Source organism: Schistocerca americana, chromosome 1, assembly GCF_021461395.2.
Source record: "Schistocerca americana isolate TAMUIC-IGC-003095 chromosome 1, iqSchAmer2.1, whole genome shotgun sequence".
Lineage (NCBI taxonomy): Eukaryota > Metazoa > Arthropoda > Insecta > Orthoptera > Acrididae > Schistocerca > Schistocerca americana.
In genome coordinates this window covers 1,108,829,605-1,108,847,160 of record NC_060119.1, presented here as the reverse complement: position 1 = coordinate 1,108,847,160, position 17,556 = coordinate 1,108,829,605, and the positions used below count along the sequence as shown (strand labels likewise).

General features: G+C 40.4%; 1 protein-coding gene across 2 annotated transcripts in view; it reads right to left on the bottom strand.

Annotated features, from left to right (window-relative positions):
• LOC124618497 (rap guanine nucleotide exchange factor 2-like) overlaps positions 1 to 17,556 on the bottom strand; it is a 423,194-nt gene that overhangs the window by 99,951 nt on the left and 305,687 nt on the right. Inside the window, exons 1-4 of one of the 2 annotated variants that reach the window (XM_047145354.1) lie at positions 3,151 to 3,264; positions 1,962 to 2,162; positions 1,474 to 1,629; positions 1,155 to 1,294 (exon numbers count right to left, since the gene is read on the bottom strand). In XM_047145354.1, the coding sequence (XP_047001310.1) occupies positions 1,155 to 1,294; positions 1,474 to 1,629; positions 1,962 to 2,162; positions 3,151 to 3,198 (545 nt within the window). In that variant the 5' untranslated portion in view covers positions 3,199 to 3,264. Of the gene's footprint in view, positions 1 to 1,154; positions 1,295 to 1,473; positions 1,630 to 1,961; positions 2,163 to 3,150; positions 3,265 to 17,556 lie in introns of those variants that run through there. The other variant, XM_047145353.1, reaches the window with a different exon arrangement.

Sequence of the window (17,556 nt, the reverse complement as noted above, 5' to 3'; positions counted from 1 at the left end):
TTAAATGAAGAGCTAAACTACATTACAGAAAGAGAACTGTATGCAAGTATGGAGGTATTCATAACCCAATATTTTTATTGTATTAGCAGATACAGAAATTTGCAGAGATGGTTGTAGAGAAATTCAAATGTACTCTCAAAGAGAGGGTACTGCTCAAAAAAGAAAGAAATACTCTATGCAATTCACAAATACACTCTTTCATCCATTGCATCAGAAAGCTTAAAAGTGTCCCTAATTATTTGGTTATCAATATCTGTCTGCATTTCTAGCACGTAATAAATTCTCCACATAATATCTACGTCAATAGTCTTGCTCAGTTGGTGTTTATGTGAAAATAAATATTAAGCAAAGCGTGATCAGTTCTTATTAGGCCTACTACATTTTGCCACTATTGTGGATTTGTAAGTGAGCTTTGCTCTTTATTCCAACACCTTTCATGGGTTATGCAGCAAGTTTGTTGTAGTCTGTGTGACAGATGGCAAAATTTTATCCATAATGATACCGTACCAAAGATGTAAGCTTCTCAGTACTTTTGCTACACGGCTTACAGGATATGATCATTTGTTGATAAACTACTGTGATTTTAACCATACAATTATTAAATCGGAAATCTACATGTAGGGTCAGATGACATAAAAACCAAAATAATCACCAATCAAATGGATTATAAATGTGATAGGGCACTTCATGCATCTCTTAACCACTAAAATACTTTTTTTTCCTTTCCTAAACAGAAAAATCCATTCAAAACAGCATAGTGACTAAATATATCTGAGTGGCAAACAGTAATTACTGGCTACCTCATCTGACTCACTGTGAATGCAACAAATTTTTCAATGGATTTTTTTCTTTTGATACAGTCAATTGCCCAATTTACAATGCACTCCCACATCTTTACTGAAATCAAATCATAGATACCCAAAGGTATATCAATTCACAATTCTACACACTAACACACAAACATGCAGAGACAACTGATATACTCGTAGCATAAACACACATATTTACTTAAAAAGAGCCTATATTTGAAGGCTAATGTAGAGCTCTCCTGTTACAAAAACCGCCTTCTGACTTCTTACATAAATAAAATCTTCAAAAGCTCTACGTGCTTCAGAAACAGTCACTGGAGAAGCATTTCATTTTAGCACACTGACCTGTCACCAACTTGAAGCTGCTCTGTTTCACCATTTGAGTGTTCGACTTCGACATGGCCATTGATGAGAACACTCCACGAGTCCAGCTCTTCCCCATCATTCATGACAATTGTACCAGCTTTTTCCACGACGGCAAAAACCTGCAAAAAGCATTAAAAGTTTTCTAGCATTAATCTACTGTTGTGCTCCTCCAACACATTCATACACAGCCTTATTAAACTTTGGAAGAAATGAATATGTGTAACACATTACAGAAGCAAACAAAAACAATCACTTTTCATGAAAAGAATCAATGCACTCTGCTAATATCACAACATACCATAACATTACATAATGCTCGTCGAACTGCCAAAGTCATATTAGTGAATGCCTTCAGGTGCTGTGTAAATTCTAGTAATATCTCAACATCTTCATCTGTTCTCTCCGTTGGGTCTTTTTCGAGGCACTCTCTAACAGTGTCACGAACTGTGAGGCTCTGCAATAAAAAATTAAAATTTTAGTTGAAGATGTAAATCAGATAGTTATAAAAATTCCAAAATATGTTTTTAAGATTTCCACAAGGGCTTACAATTCAGTACATATTTTAAATAATTCTAATGAGGGATAACAATAATCCAGACTGCAAAACACTTGAAACAGGTGACTTAAACTAATATCAAATTCACATGAATTCATGAACACACTTGTTTATGCTTTTGGCATGGCATCATACACTGCATGTGTGTCAGTACACACACTGTTTCACATGACGTCCACTGATTACTGAAGAAACACAAACACAGTATGTGTATACTTGTTGGTACTCACATCAATACTTTCTGCAAGATCCTCTTCTTCATCTGAGTCAACGATAGACTCTATGAGACCAGACAGATCCACTTCATCAGCATCTAATGAGCTCTGCACACTTGCCATTGTGTCCGAGCCACTATATGCTGAACTTGTGTCTGACGAATGAGAAGACCGGTTGGACTTCATATAAAGTTCAGGTCTGCCCGTCAGGGCCAACTGGAAACAAAAATTAATTACTGAAGTAAACAGATGCAAGTAACACACAACCAAAAGTATTAAACCACACCAAAATAATTAATTCTTTTTCTCGTGTTTGTGTGTGTGTGTGTGTGTGTGTGTGTGTGTGTGTGTGTGTGTGTGTGTGAGAGAGAGAGAGAGAGAGAGAGAGAGAGAGAGAGAGAGAGAGAGAGAGAGAGAGAGAGAGAGTGTGTGTGTGTGTGTGTGTGTGTGTGTTAGTTTAGTTTTACTATTTATCTTATACATAGCTCCATGTTTTGGGTGGTTGGCTGGATGCTAAAAATGGACCAAACTACCAGGTCATCTGTCCCTTGCTCCATGTTTTCCTGTGTTTATCTGTATAATATATTTTGCAGAACTCCAAAAAATGTACAGACCCATCAATTTATTTGGCGAAAGAATTTTAACTACATAGTTACTGGAAATGATTATTCACTAAGCAAAATTCTAACGTGTGATGGAGAAATTAGTGTCCCCAAAGAAAATTATTTCTTTTACAAAATATAACCAGTTCACCTCCCTGTCTAACAATACACCTCTCTTAACAAGAGTAAAAAATATATGGTTTATTGTAGTTCCTTCGTTTAGAATTTTGGGGAACTCTTGTATATCAATGTGTGTCTCAAACGATATTAATGCACCCACAATTACCCAGAAAGAGCAATTGTTATTCTAAAATTCGCCGAGAAATCGGCAAGTCCGTGCGTTTTGAAGAACGCAGAACTTTATCACTATGTTCACCTGACATTTGTGTCTAACACAGCCAACAGTTTAAACATGATTCATTAAAAGGTTTACTTTTTTCTCTGATGTGGGGATGTTTATATATTAGGACGGCACTATATGACATACACATCTGTCACAAAACACAAAACAATTATGACAGTTAGAGGTTATGTCATACACTCCTGTCATTTTTCACCATAACCGTGACCAAGGAACTGATTTATAATTAGTATATATTTACATTATAGAAACAGTCCGTATAATCCATCGGGCCAGATAATGTATACATATTACGGATCTTTTTTACGTGAAAAACCAAACAGCACCATATACATCAACATATTTGCAGCCACCGCCTTCCTAAACTGACATTCAGTGAGCGCCAATACACTCGCGAGAGAATCTTGCACGAGCTCCATGTTTGTTTTCTTTTTCCATAATAACATTTGAGGATGCTTCATATTGATCAATCTAGAATGATATTATGAGTACATTTTTCAATTATTCTGGTGCTGTAATAACTACTGCATTCCCTTTATGCATGAAATGTTTCATGAAAGCGACGGACGGAATATCTCCCTCTCTGAGGGTCTTTGTCCTGAGTGCACAGGGCAACAGAGTTGATAAAGATAGTCTCTGGTGTAACAGGAATGAGCATAGCTTCGTGTGTGATGTCGCTCTCCCACGCCCAAATTAACCAAGATCGCAAAACGTCGATGTCGTCTCTCTGACGAAAATAATCTGGAGTACTTTAAAATTCCCGTTGAAAAGTATCTAAGAGCTCACAGTCTAATTAAGTGAATATCACACTTGTGGGTCGCGTCTTCTTCGCCGACGTTCCTGACTTTCTTTTCCAGCGCTCAGGATAGCATATGGTACGCTCTGTCACAATACAAATTAATATTCTGTCACCTCCTTTTATATTAGTTTTCTAGAGAAATATATTTCCTTTGTTCAAATACCGTTTCAAAAACTGCTAACTTGAATTTATGGTGTGACATAAGTTGTGTGATCATCACACTATCATACCTTAGTGTGGCAAAAGACCGGTTTTATCACATCGTCTCGTTCCCTTCTGTTTCCCCTTGTTCTTAGTACAATACTATATTTCTTTCCTGAAACCTGCCAGAACTGCGTATCTTCTTCAACCTCGACCTCTCTATTTTTTTTCTATTTTTTCTTCTTCCTGATTTTCACTTTTTCCAAATGTCTATTTCGTTACCTGTACCCATGTAATTCAGTCTGTACGAATCACAAGCGAGAAATACCGCAACGGACGAAATCGAAACAAGAATTATAAGTTCAGGAAAAAGAAATAAAAGTCTGAAAGTTTGCCTGAGGCACTGTAATTCTCTCAGAAACGACAAAGGGGTTGGAAAATAATTTAAATGGTAGTGTTTTGAGAAGTGGCTGTAAGATGAACATCATCAGAAGTAAAATACGGATAATGGGATATGGTTGAATTAAATCGTGCTATGTGGAGGGAATTGATTCGGTATTGAGACGACGAATGTAGTAGCCAAGGTTTGCTATTTGCGCAGCAAAATAACTGACACTGATCAAAGAGCATATAAAATTGAGATTTGCAACAGCAAGGAAAGCATTTCTGTAAAAGAGAAATTTGTTAAGGCGGAATATAAATAAGTGTTACGAAGTATTTTCTATAAGTTTCGGTCTGGAGTGTTGCCTTATATAGAAGTGACGAAAAGTAGGTGACACGAAGAGACTACTTGTTTCTGAGATGCGGTGCTAAGAAAGAATGCTCAAGATAAGACGGGTACGTCTGATAATTAATGAGGCGGTAATGAACTTAGAAAAAAAACAACTTAACTAAAAGAAACGATAGGTTAATAAGCATTAGCTACTGGATGGAAGTTGGGTAAAAACTGTAGGCGAGACCAAGGATTGACAACTGTAAGCACATTCAAGTAGATGAAGGTATCAACAGTTGCGCAGAGGTGGAGACACTTCCACAGGGTAGACTCGAGTGGATATCTGCACCAAAGTCAATTTTCGGAATAAAGACCACCACCACAACAAGAACAGAGGCCTCATCTGAAAGTAGCTACCGAAAGAAGTAAAGATCTCCCCAGAGAAAATGACGCAGTAGCTTTGGAAATGTTGCCCATACTACCTTCAGGGGCGTCATGTGAGCGATAGACAAGGCAGCCGGTACAATGTGGTAATATGTAAAGCAGCGTGAAACTCTCAGCAGTACTTGGCGTGCAAACCGACACCTCGTCGTCCGAACGCGGGTAACTCGTACATGAAACCCCATAGGGAAACATCTCCTTCCAAACAGTACCTGGTAAAGTCCCAAGTATTAAAAGATCGTATGTGGTATTTATACCTTGACAGCAGTTGTACCGGTGTGAAATGTGCGCTAAGATACAAATGTGTCGATAGGGAACATTTGTTGTGAACGAGCCTTAATTTTTTTTGTTTGGGTGGTATGACATCTGTCAAAGATATTTAGTATACATCAAGTCATGGAACAAACACCATCATATGTTTTCATCGTGTTAATAATGTCGAATTTTATACCAGAAAGTAATAATTTGCGGAAAGCATTAATTTTTTGTTTTCATTCGAATGCTTGTCGAGGCATATGGTGATCATGCTCTATCAGAAGCAACATGCAAAAAATGGTTTCAACGGTTCAGAAATAATGATTTTGATGTAAGAAATGAACGAGGAAGACCACCAAAAAAGTTCGAAGATTCCGAATTGCAAGCAATATTGGATGAAGATGATACTTTGAGTCAGAAGCAAATGGCAGCAATGCTAAATGTTGCACAACAAACAAATTATGACCGTTTGAAAGCTATGGGAAAGATCCAAAAGGTGGAAAATGGGTGCCACTTGAACTGAATGAAAGACAGATGGAAAACCGAAAAACCATTTGTTAAATTTTGCTTCAAAGACATGAAAGAACATCAATTTTGCATCGAATTGTTACCGGCGATGAAGAATGGATTTATTTTAAGAATCCTAAACGGGAAAATTCATGGGTTAATCCGGGACAACCATCAACATCGACTGCAAAACCAGATCGATTCGGCAAGAAGACAGTGCTCTGTGTTTGGTGGGATCAGAAAGGTGTGGTGTATCATGAGCTTCTAAAACCCGGTGAAACTGTGAATACTAATCGCTACAGACAACAAATGATCAATTTGAACTATGCATTGATCGAAAAGAGACCACAATGGACCAGAAGACGTGGCAAAGTATTTTTTTACACGACAATGCACCTGCACACAAAACAAAACTGGTTCAGGATACAATCAAAACACTTGGCTGGGAACTGCTACCCCACCCGCCGTATTCACCAGACTTGGCCCCTTCCGACTACCATTTGTTTTCATCAATGGGACACGCATTGGCTGAGGAACATTTCGATTCCTACGAAGAAGTCGAAAATTGCTTCAAAAGACGAACATTTCTATTGGCGTGGTGTCCACAAATTGCCAGGAAGGTGGTCAAAATGTATAGAAAGCAATGGTCAGCACTTTGAACAAAATGTTTTTACTTTTCAATTCAAAATTAGTGTCTCATTTTCACAAAAAAACGCTCATTTCATACCGGTTCACCTGGTAAATTCCCATTATGGTCGCCTCCATAGCCGAATGGTTAGCGTCACTACTTTCGGTGCGGAAGGACAGGGTCCGGTGCCCGGCACATCCTTAGATTTTTTTCTGAAATAGGAGGGTCTGATGCAGGATCGACTCTGGCCTTGTGAGGCGAAATAAGGATTGACTGGTTGATCTGGAGGAGGGGCCCAAACTGCGAGGTCATCGGTCCCATCGGATCAGGGAAGGATGGTGAAGGAAGTCGGACGTGCCCTTTCAAAGGAACCATCCCAGCAATTGCCTAAAGCGATTTAGAGAAAACATGGAAAACTTAAATCAGGATGGCCGGACGCAGGGCCAAATAAGGAGCTGCTTGAACAATGTAGCAACGACATCATCTGGGTTCACCTATTCACAGTAACAACCTGTTGATTAGAAGTCCTACGATCACGGATCGTTTCTCATATTGTCATGTAAGTAGCAATTGGTCAGTCGGAACAAGCTTAATACGTGAGTGGTGTTTATTTTTACATTAAATTCCGATTAAAGAAACACACTAGGGCTTTACATTACGGATGTGGCCGAAGATCCACGACGGCAGAAACCATTATCGACACTGTGTGAAAGTTGTCTAGCGTTTGGATGTTCTAAGGAGGCAGATTGCAGGATAGTGTAATTTTGTGAGGGTATCGGATGGTTCAGTGAGGGTTGTCATGGTCCGGAGTATCGAACAGTTCATTCACAAAGTTTGAATGTAGCTGACACTTCATTTGAAGTTTCCGAGCTGCGTGCTATCGCATATCTTTTGTATGCATATGAGTCTACTCATCTAATTAATTTTTGTCATTCTTTACAACTGAAACAATGAACGCTGAGAAGACTACACTGGAATTCTAACAATGATCTTCATATTGCACTTGTAAATTTCTCAGATAGACTTTTGTTACATAACGTGCTTAGTATCCGTTGCAATTAGGGGTAACGCACTTTTTCTTTTCTTGTGGAGTCTTTGTTTGAATCTTGTGAAAGTCGGTGGCTACCGTAGCCAAAATCAACGCTGGATTATCCGTTAGGTCCAGTTACTAACCTCACTGGCCTATGGATCCCGCGCAACTTGGGACCCCAATACACTCCCCAGCACACAACATAAAATAATCGTTGTCAATCGCTAATCACCGCTCTTCTAGATCTACGTCTACATCTACGTCAATACAATGGGTGACGAAAGTCATGGAATAGCGATATGCACATATACAGATAACGACGGAAAACACAAGGTGTATAGGGAGTACACTGGCGAAACTGTCATTTGTACTCAGGTGAATCCTGTAAAAAGCTTTCCGACGTTATTATGGCCGCACCACGGGAATTAACAAACTTTGAACACGGAATTGAAGCTAGTTGCACGGTACAGTCCATTTCGGAAATCGTTAGGGAAATCAATATTCTGATATCCACAGTGTTATGAGTGCACCGAGAAGACTAATTTTCAGACATTACCTCACTTAACGACAGAGAGCAGCGGCGTTTGCCTTGAGTTGTCAGTGCTGACTGCCACACAACACTGCGCGAAATAACCGCAGAAATCAAAGTTGGACGCACGAAGAACTTATTTATTTATTTATCTATTTATTTACACGTCAAGTACCGTAGGGCCAAATTGAGGAGCAAATCTCCAAGGTCATGGAACGTGTCAGTACATGAAATTACCACATAAAAGTAATAACAGATAAAAATAAAATGTTCATGAACCCGAAAAGAGTCAGTCCATAAGTTTAAGTAAACGCAGTCAACAAATACAACAAGAATCAGCTTAATTTTTCAAGGAACTCCTCGGCAGAATAGAAATAGTGAATATGAGGAAACTCTTCCCTTTAGATATGAAAGCTCGTGGATTACTGTTACGATTTTTGAATTCGAGTGGTAGCTTATTGAAATGGATGCAGCAGTATACTGCACACTTTTCTGCACAAGTGTTAACGAAGTCCGATCCAAATGCAGGTTTGATTTCTGCCGAGTATTAACTGAGTGAAAGTTGCTTATTCTTGGGAATAAACTAATATTGTTAGCAAGAAATGACAGTAAGAAATATATATATATATTGAGAGGCCAATGTAAAAATAACCAGACTAGTGAACAGGGGTCGACAAGAGGTTCGTGAACTTACACCACTCATCGCCCGAACCGCCCGTTTCTGAGCCAAAATTATCCTATTAGAATGGAAAGAGTTACCCCAAAATATAATATCATACGGCATAAGCGAATGAAAATGAGCAAAGTAGACTAATTTTCTTGTCGAATGATCACTCACTTCTGATACCGTTCGAATAGTAAAACTGGCAGCAGTAAGCCTTTGAACTAGATCCAGAACGGGGCTTTCCACGACAGTTTACTATCTGTCTGAACGTCTAGAAATTTGAATTGTTCAGTTTCACTAATCATATGACCATTCTGTGAAATTAAAACGTCAGGTTTTGTTGAATTGTGTGATAGAAACCGTAAAAACTGAGTCTTGCTGTCATTTAGCGTTAGTTTATTTTCTACAAGACACGAATATAGGTCATGAACTGCACTATTTGAAACCGAGCCAATGTTGCACGCTACATCCTTCACTACCAAGCTAGTGTCATCAGGAAACAAAAATATTTTAGAGTTACCTGTAATACTAGAGGGCATATCATTTATATAAATAAGGAACAGGAGTGGCCCCCAACACTGTTCCCTGTGCCCCCCCCCCCCCCCCCCCCACCCCCCACAGCCATTCTCAAAAATGTGAATAATGACCTTTTGCTGGCTTTGCTAAAGTAGGAGGTGAACCAACCTACATCTACATATATATACTCCGCTAGCCACCAAGCGGTGTGTGGCGGAGGGCACAATTCTCGCCAAAGTCATATTTCCCCCTCTGTTCCACTCGCAGGTCGCGCGAGGGAAAAACGAGTGTCTGAACGCCTCAGTTAGCTACTCCCCGTATTCTGTAATGGTCCAGCTTCTAGAGCAATATTTTGTGATCAACGCAATCAAATGCCTTAGTTAAATAAAAAAATGACTAGCATTCGAAACCTCTTCTTTAACCCATTCATCACCTCACAGAAAAAAGAGAATGTAGCATTTTCAGTTGTTAAACGACTTCTAAAGCTAAACTGTACATTTGATAGCAAATCGTATGATATAAAATGATCAATTACCCTTACATAATCAGCCAATTCAATAACTGTAGCGAACACTGATGGCACAGAAGTAGGTCTAAAATTGTCTGCATTAATCCTTTCTCCCTTTTTATAAAGTGGCTTTACTATTGAGTTCTTTAAGCGTTCAGGGAACAGACATTCCTAAACGAAAAATCACAAATATGGCTAAAAACAGGGCTAACATGTGGAGCACGGTAGTTTAATATTCTGTTAGGCACTCCATCATATCCATGAGCGTCCGTAGTCCTCGGTGATTTAATTATTGACTCAATCTTCCCCTTGTCTGTATCACAGAGGAGTATTTCAGACATCAATCTCGGAAAGGTCTTTGTCAAGCAAGTTACATGATTCCATGTATAAACTAAATTTTTATTTAATTCACCAGCAATGCTCAGAAAATGACTGTTAAATACTGTACATGTATCTGACATATCAGGAACAGAAATATTTTTACTGCGAACTGACTTTATATCGTCGACCTTGTGCTGCTTTCCGCATGACCTGACCATCTTTTTGCGGGGCAATGCTCGAGCACGTACAGTGCAAGCTGTTACTGGATTTGTTTGACTGATGGGGCTGCTAAGTGCTGTACCACCTACTCTACTCCACTGACGTAAGCCCTCGTAAGTTCAACTCTATTTCTAAACTGAAGGAAACACTTCACGGCATTCGCTTCAAAACTGCTACAGATTCGTCGGGCAACAGACCGTGCCGGTCGAACTGTCAACACAACTGGCCCTGCTAAGAGTATCCTACGATTTCCACATCGCTGGCAACGGATTACACACAAAGCTGGTGACGACTTCGAAAGTCAGTAAAACTTTGAAACAAGTATCGATTTTGTACGAACTGTAAATAAGTAGTTGCCACTATTAAAGTTCCCACCCTCGTATTTATCATCTATGTTATCGGCACTATAAATATCCTGCCACTTTTGTTCCTTGACAAGGTTTAAAAAACTCTCTATTGCTGTTGGATTAACTTTCCTAAATACACTACTGGCCATTGAAATTGCTACAACAAGAAGAAATGCAGATGATAAACGGGTATTCATTGGACAAATATATTATACCAGAACTGACATGTGATTACATTTTCACACAATTTTGGTGCATAGATCCTGAGAAATCAGTACCCAGAACAACCACCTCTGGCCGTAATAACGGCCTTCATACTTCTGGGCATCGAGTCAAACAGAGCTTGGATGGCGTGTACAGGTACAGCTGCCCATGCAGGTTCAACACGATACCACAGTTCATCAAGAGTAGTGACTGGCGTATTGTGACGAGCCAGTTGCTCGGCCACCATTGACCAGACGTTTTCAGCTGGTGAGAGATCTGGAGAATGTGCTGGCCAGGAAAGCAGTAGAACATTTTCTGTATTCAGAAAGGCACGTACAGGACCTGCAACTTGCGGTCGTGCGTTATCCTGCTGAAATGTAGGGTTTTGCAGGGATCGAATGAAGGGTAAAACATCTGAAATGTAACGTCCACAGTTCAAAGTGCTGTCAATGCGAACAAGAGGTGACCGAGACGTGTGACCAATGGCACCCCATACCATCACGCCGGGTGATACGCCAGTATGGCGATCACGAATACACGCTTCCAATGTGCGTTCACTACGATGTCGCCAAACACGGATGCGACCATCACGATGCCGTAAACAGAACCTGGATTCATCCGACAAAATGACGTTTTGCCATTCATGCACCCAGGTTCGTCGTTGAGTACACCGTCGCAGGCGCTCCTGTCTGCGATGCAGCGTCAAGGGTAACCGCAGCCATGGTCCGCGAGCTGACAGTCCATGCTGCTGCAAACGTCGTCGAACTGTTCGTGCAGATGGTTTTAGTCTTGCAAACTTGCCCATCTGTTGACTCAGGGATCGAGACGTGACTGCCCGATCCGTTACAGCCATGCGGATGAGATGCCTGTCATCTCGACTGCTAGTGATACGAGGCCGTTGGGATCCAGCACGGCGTTCCGTATTACCCTCCTGAACCCACCGATTCCATATTCTGCTAACAGTCATTGGATCTCGACCAACGCGAGCAGCAATGTCGCGATACTATAAACCGCAATCGCGATAAGCTACAATCCGACCTTTATCAAAGTCGGAAACGTGATGGTACGCATTTCTCCTCCTTACACGAGTCAACACAACAACGTTTCACCAGGCAACGCCGGTTATTTGCGTGTGAGAAATCGGTTGGATCCGTTCCTCATGTCAGCACGTTGTAGGTGTCGCCACCGACGGCAACCTTGTGTGAATGCTTTGAAAAGCTAATCACTTGCGTATCACAGCATCTTCTTCCTGTCAGTTAAATTTCGCGTCTGTAGCACGTCACCTTCGTGGTGTAGCAATTTTAATGGCCAGTAGTGTAGTTTGTAATTACATGTGACATTTGTTTGAGTACAAAAGCCTGTTAGTGTTAAAATTTGTGCATCTTGATTTAGGATAGTACGGCGAAATTCAACATTAATGGGTTATGACAGCTGAAGACCATGCGAGTGCCTTTACTAACAGCACGACATTACCTGCAGCGCCTGTGTCCAGAAGAGTCCGATTTCAGTTGGCACGAGATGATGATACGGATCGAGTATGGCACAGACTCCACGAAACCACGAACCCAACTTGTCAAGGCACTGTGAAGCTTGTGGTGGCACCATAATGGTGTGAGCTGTGTTTACGTGGCACAGACAGGGTCCTCTGTCCAAATGAACCGATAATGGCCTGGAAATATTTATGTTTGGCTACTTGGAAACCATTTGCACCCACTCATAGTCTTCCAAGTTCCCAAACAACGATGGAATTTGAATGAATGACAATGTGCCATGTCCCCGGAACACAGTTGTTCGCGATCGGTTTGAAGCACGTTCTGAATAATTCGAGCGAACGACCTGACCACTCAGACCGCCCGACATGAATCGTATTGAACATTCATGGGACATAATCGAAAGGTCAGTTCGAGCACAAAATCTTGCACAGGAAACACTTTCGTAATTATGGACGGCTATAGAGACAGCATGGCTCAGTATCTCTGCAGGGGACTGAAAAACGACTTGTTGAGTCCATGCTACGTCGAGCTGCTGCACGATATTAGGGGGTATCCCACGACTCATGTCACCTCAGTGTACTCTGCAAATCACATCATGAAACTACTTTCACACTATTTCTCTACCGCTAGAACAGCGCGCGGTAAAATCGAATACTTACATCTTTCCGTGCGAGCTCTAATTTATTTGATTACCACGGTCATTTCTCCATATGTAGGTGGATGCCAACAAAATATTTTCGCATTCGGAGAACGTTGGAGGTTGAAATTTCGTGAAAAGATCTCGCCGCAACGACAAAACGCCTTTGTTTTAATGACTGCAACAACAATTCGTGTATCACATTCGTGACACTCCCTCTCCTATTTCGTGATAATAAAAACCAAGCTGCCCTTCTCTGAACTTTTCGACATCCTCCTCCAGTTCCATGTGGTAGCAGAGGACGAACAAGCCTAGTGTATTGAAGTCTCTTTAGCAGTGCTGTTCCAATTTCTAACTTTTCTGCCAATAAAACTCAGTCTTTTGTTCGCCTTTCGCACGGCATTATCTTTGCGATCGTTCCAATTTAAATTGTTTGTAATTGTAATTCTTAGGTATTTAGTTTAATTGTGAGTAGTCTTTAGATTTGTGTTATTTACTATACAACCGAAATTTTACGGATTGCTTTTGGTACTCCTGTGGATTACCTCACACTTTTCATTATTTAGGTTCAACTGAGACTTTTCACACCACTTTTCCTGTCTACATCATTTTACAATTGGTTTTGATCTTCTGATGACTTTGCTAAACGGTGAACGACAGCGTCATCTACAAACAATCGTAGACGGCTCCTCAGATGGTCTTCTAAATCGTTTATATAGATTAGGAATCGCAGATGGCCTATTATACTTTCCTGGGGAACACCAGATATCACTTTTGTTTTAGTCAATTACTTTCCGTCAATTACTACGAACTGTGATCTTCCAGACAGGAAATCAGGAATCCAGTCGCACAACGAAGACGATACTCCCATTGGCACGCAATTTGATTAAAATGGTTCAAATGGCTCTGAGCACTATGGGACTTAACATCTATGGCCATCAGTCCCCTAGAACTTAGAACTACTTAAACCTAACCAACCTAAGGACAGCACACAACACCCAGCCATCACGAGGCAGAGAAAATCCCTGACCCCGCCGGGAATCGAACCCGGGAACCCGGGCGTGGGAAGCGAGAACGCTACCGCACGACCACGAGATGCGGGCACAACTAGGTTACAAGCCGCTTGTGACGAAGGGTATCAGCATCCTGTTGAAAATATAGAAATATGGAATCAATTTGAGATCCCTTGTCGATAGCACTCTTTCCTTCGTCGGAATAAGGAGCTAGTTGTATTTCAAAAGAACAAACTTTTCTGAATCAGTGCTGACTGTGTCAACAGATCGTTTTCTTAGAGGTAATTCATAAAATTTGAACACATTATATATTCCAATATCCTACCGCAAATCTACTTCAGTGATACGGGTCTATTATTCATCGGATTACTCCTACTTCCTTTCTTGAGTATTGATGTGACCTAATCAACTTTTCAACCTTTAGGTTCCGATCTTTCTTCGAGCGAACGGTTGTATATGGTCGTTAAGTACCGTGCTATTATATCAGCATACTCTGAAAGAAATCTAACTGGTATGTAATATTGACTGAAGTTGCCTCTATGGAGTGATTTAAACTGCTTTGCTACATCGAGAATATCTACTTCTAAGAAGCTCATGTTGTCAGTTTTCTCTCGGTCATGAAAATTTCCACTCTGTTATGTACTGATGGCCACATGGTACTCGTCTTGGGTCCGCCAGCGGACGAGTACCGAACGACGAATGTGGTGCAAAATAATCGAAATAACGGAAAATAATGTTCCATGGGTTACTGTAACGGAAATAGCGGTAGTCAGGTACTTTTATGGGAGCGTCGACTGGCAAAAAGATGTTCCTCGCTTTCACTGAAAGACTGTAGTATGAGGTAGAATGGAATGACATATGGAGAAGTGGCAGATGTGTTTTCACACGCACATGCCAATACAATTCTGCTGTAATAATTGGAAGGAACACAGTCCCAAGGAGTGACGGCATTGGAGGACAACATTTTAAATTACTTCTACACTATACATATCTAACACATTAAAACCTTTGCTCAACTAAAACTTTGTTCAACTTAAAAGTAAAAACAGTCCCTGTTAATGGAAGCAAGCTAAAATCACGGTGATTTTGACGCATGATAAACCAAGAAGCAATTGCAACTTGTATATCCCAGTTACCTTCCCCCAGTGACAAAGAAAGATTTCGGAACAGTCATAACCCACAGACCGCAAAAATTTGTGGAAGAAAGCAATATAGTCCACAATAACAAGTCTGATTCTGGAGAAGCCACAGAACAGCCGACCCAGTTCTAAGATTAAGCGACAGATGCGTGCAATATAGCAGACGCAACAACAGAACGCTTCTTTGATATCAGACATGCGTTCGATGATGTGTGACATGCAGTTAGTATGTACCTAGGTATACATATTTTGACGTTGATACCTAATTCAGAATATTTTTATGGTATATATGGCTGGCATACATGGCTATTAATCATGTTAATATTTTTATTGTTCTTATGTATCACTAGATCTGTGCAGACTTTATTTTAGCTAATTGAACTTAGTTTGATACACGACGGTTTTTCTATTTATAACAGATCTGAAGATAGCAATGACGAAACCCGTTAATTGTGAAATGTACAATTTTTGTGATCACGTCAGAACTTTCAAACAAAAATAAACAGAGCTACAACAGCATTAACTACAAATAGCTGAAAGATCTACCTCAGCTCCTTCAGAGATTGAATGAAAGATTAAAACACAAAAACCATAAAACTCTGTGTTTTGTGTTTTACTGGATTTTTCACTGTCGTGAAAGCATTTTCACAAAAAAACGAAATTGTGGCTAACAAAACGAATAAATTGCAGTTACATTATTACACTGTAATGAGCTACCGGAGACCACGGATCTCTTATGCCAAAATAGGCAGAAAACATCCCAGAACGACCTCTGAAATTCTGTCGACGCTCTGGTTCCTCCTGTAAAAATGCATTTCTGAAACCCCGCGCCGTCTTCTCCTAGTACACCATTGGAAGCAAAAAGTCTAGTAAACAATGTCTCTAGAATGTGTACTTTAAGAGCTGTGAGCATTTGTTCGTCTTCGCTACTTTGAACACATCTCTGCTACTGAACAAGTGCACACAACTCTTAATGTATGCATTTTAGAATCCATATTTAGTGGATTTTTCTTGTTTTGATTCATACTGCCTCCTCCAAAGACATGGAAACCAAAGAGCTTGCAGTAGAAGAAATCTATTTCACAGTATCGAAGTTGAAGCGCTCATAGCTCTTAAAGTACGCATTTTAGAGCGCCTGTTTACTGTATTTCTTTTTTTTTTTTTTTGCTTCTAATAATCGTTCCTGTAATATCCCTGAATACTGATCATTCCTCCTGGGACACCTTGCCCGCTCCGTTACGGGATTTGTGCTGGAGGATACTGACTCATTCAGAAGAAACTGGATACATTCCTTCAGTGACAGAAAAACAATATGTACTTGGTTACGCTTCCTTAAGCATTGTACGAGGCGCGTTCAATAAGTAATGCAACATCTTTGTTTCTGAAAGCAGGATGGTGTTATTCAGAATTTCAGTACAGCATAGTCCCACTCTTTTCTGATACAAAATTCTATTTTTCTACATAATCTCCGTTCAATGCGATAGCCTTACGCCACCTTACTGGGAGGGCCCATATTCCCGCATGTTATCACTCAAAAGGTGGCAGGGGTAAAATACAGGGAGAGAAAGGCCATTTACAATTTGTACAGAAACCAGATGGCAGTTATAAGAGTCGAGGGGCATGAAAGGAAAGCAGTGGTTGGGAAGGGAGTGAGACAGGGTTGTAGCCTCTCCCCGATGTTATTCAATCTGTATATTGAGCAAGCAGTAAAGGAAACAAAAGAAAAATTCGGAGTAGGTATTACAATCCATGGAGAAGAAATAAAAACTTTGAGGTTCGCCGATGACATTGTAGTTCTGTCAGAGACAGCAAAGGACTTGGAAGAGCAGTTGAATGGAATGGACAGTGTCTTGAAAGGAGGATATAAGATGAACATCAACAAAAGCAAAACGAGGATAATGGAATGTAATCGAATTAAGTCGGGTGATGCTGAGGGAATTAGATTAGGAAATGAGACGCTTACAGTAGTAAATGAGTTTTGCTATTTGGGAAGCAAAATAACTGATGATGGTCGAAGTAGAGAGGATATAAAATGTAGACTGGCAATGGGAAGGAAAGCGTTTCTGAGGAAGAGAAATTTGTTAACATCGAGTATAGATTTAAGTGTCAGGAAGTCGTTTCTTAAAGCATTTGTATGGAATGTAGCCATGTATGGAAGTGAAAAATGGACGATAAATAGTTTAGACAAGAAGAGAATAGAAGCTTTTGAAACGTGGTGCTACAGAAGAATGCTGAAGATTAGATGGGTAGATCACATAACTAATGAGGAGGTATTGAATCGAATTGGGGATGAGTTTGAGGCACAACTTGACAAGAAGAAGGGACCTGTTGGTAGGACATGTTCTGAGGCATCAAGGGATCACTAATTTAGCATTGGAGGGCAGCGTGGAGGGTAAGAATCGTAGAGTGAGACCAATAGATGAATACACTAAGCAGATTCAGAAGGATGTAGGTTGCAGTAAGTACTGGGAGATGAAGAAGCTTGCCCAGGATAGAGTAGCATCGAGAGCTGCATCAAACCAGTGTCAGGACTGAAGACAACAA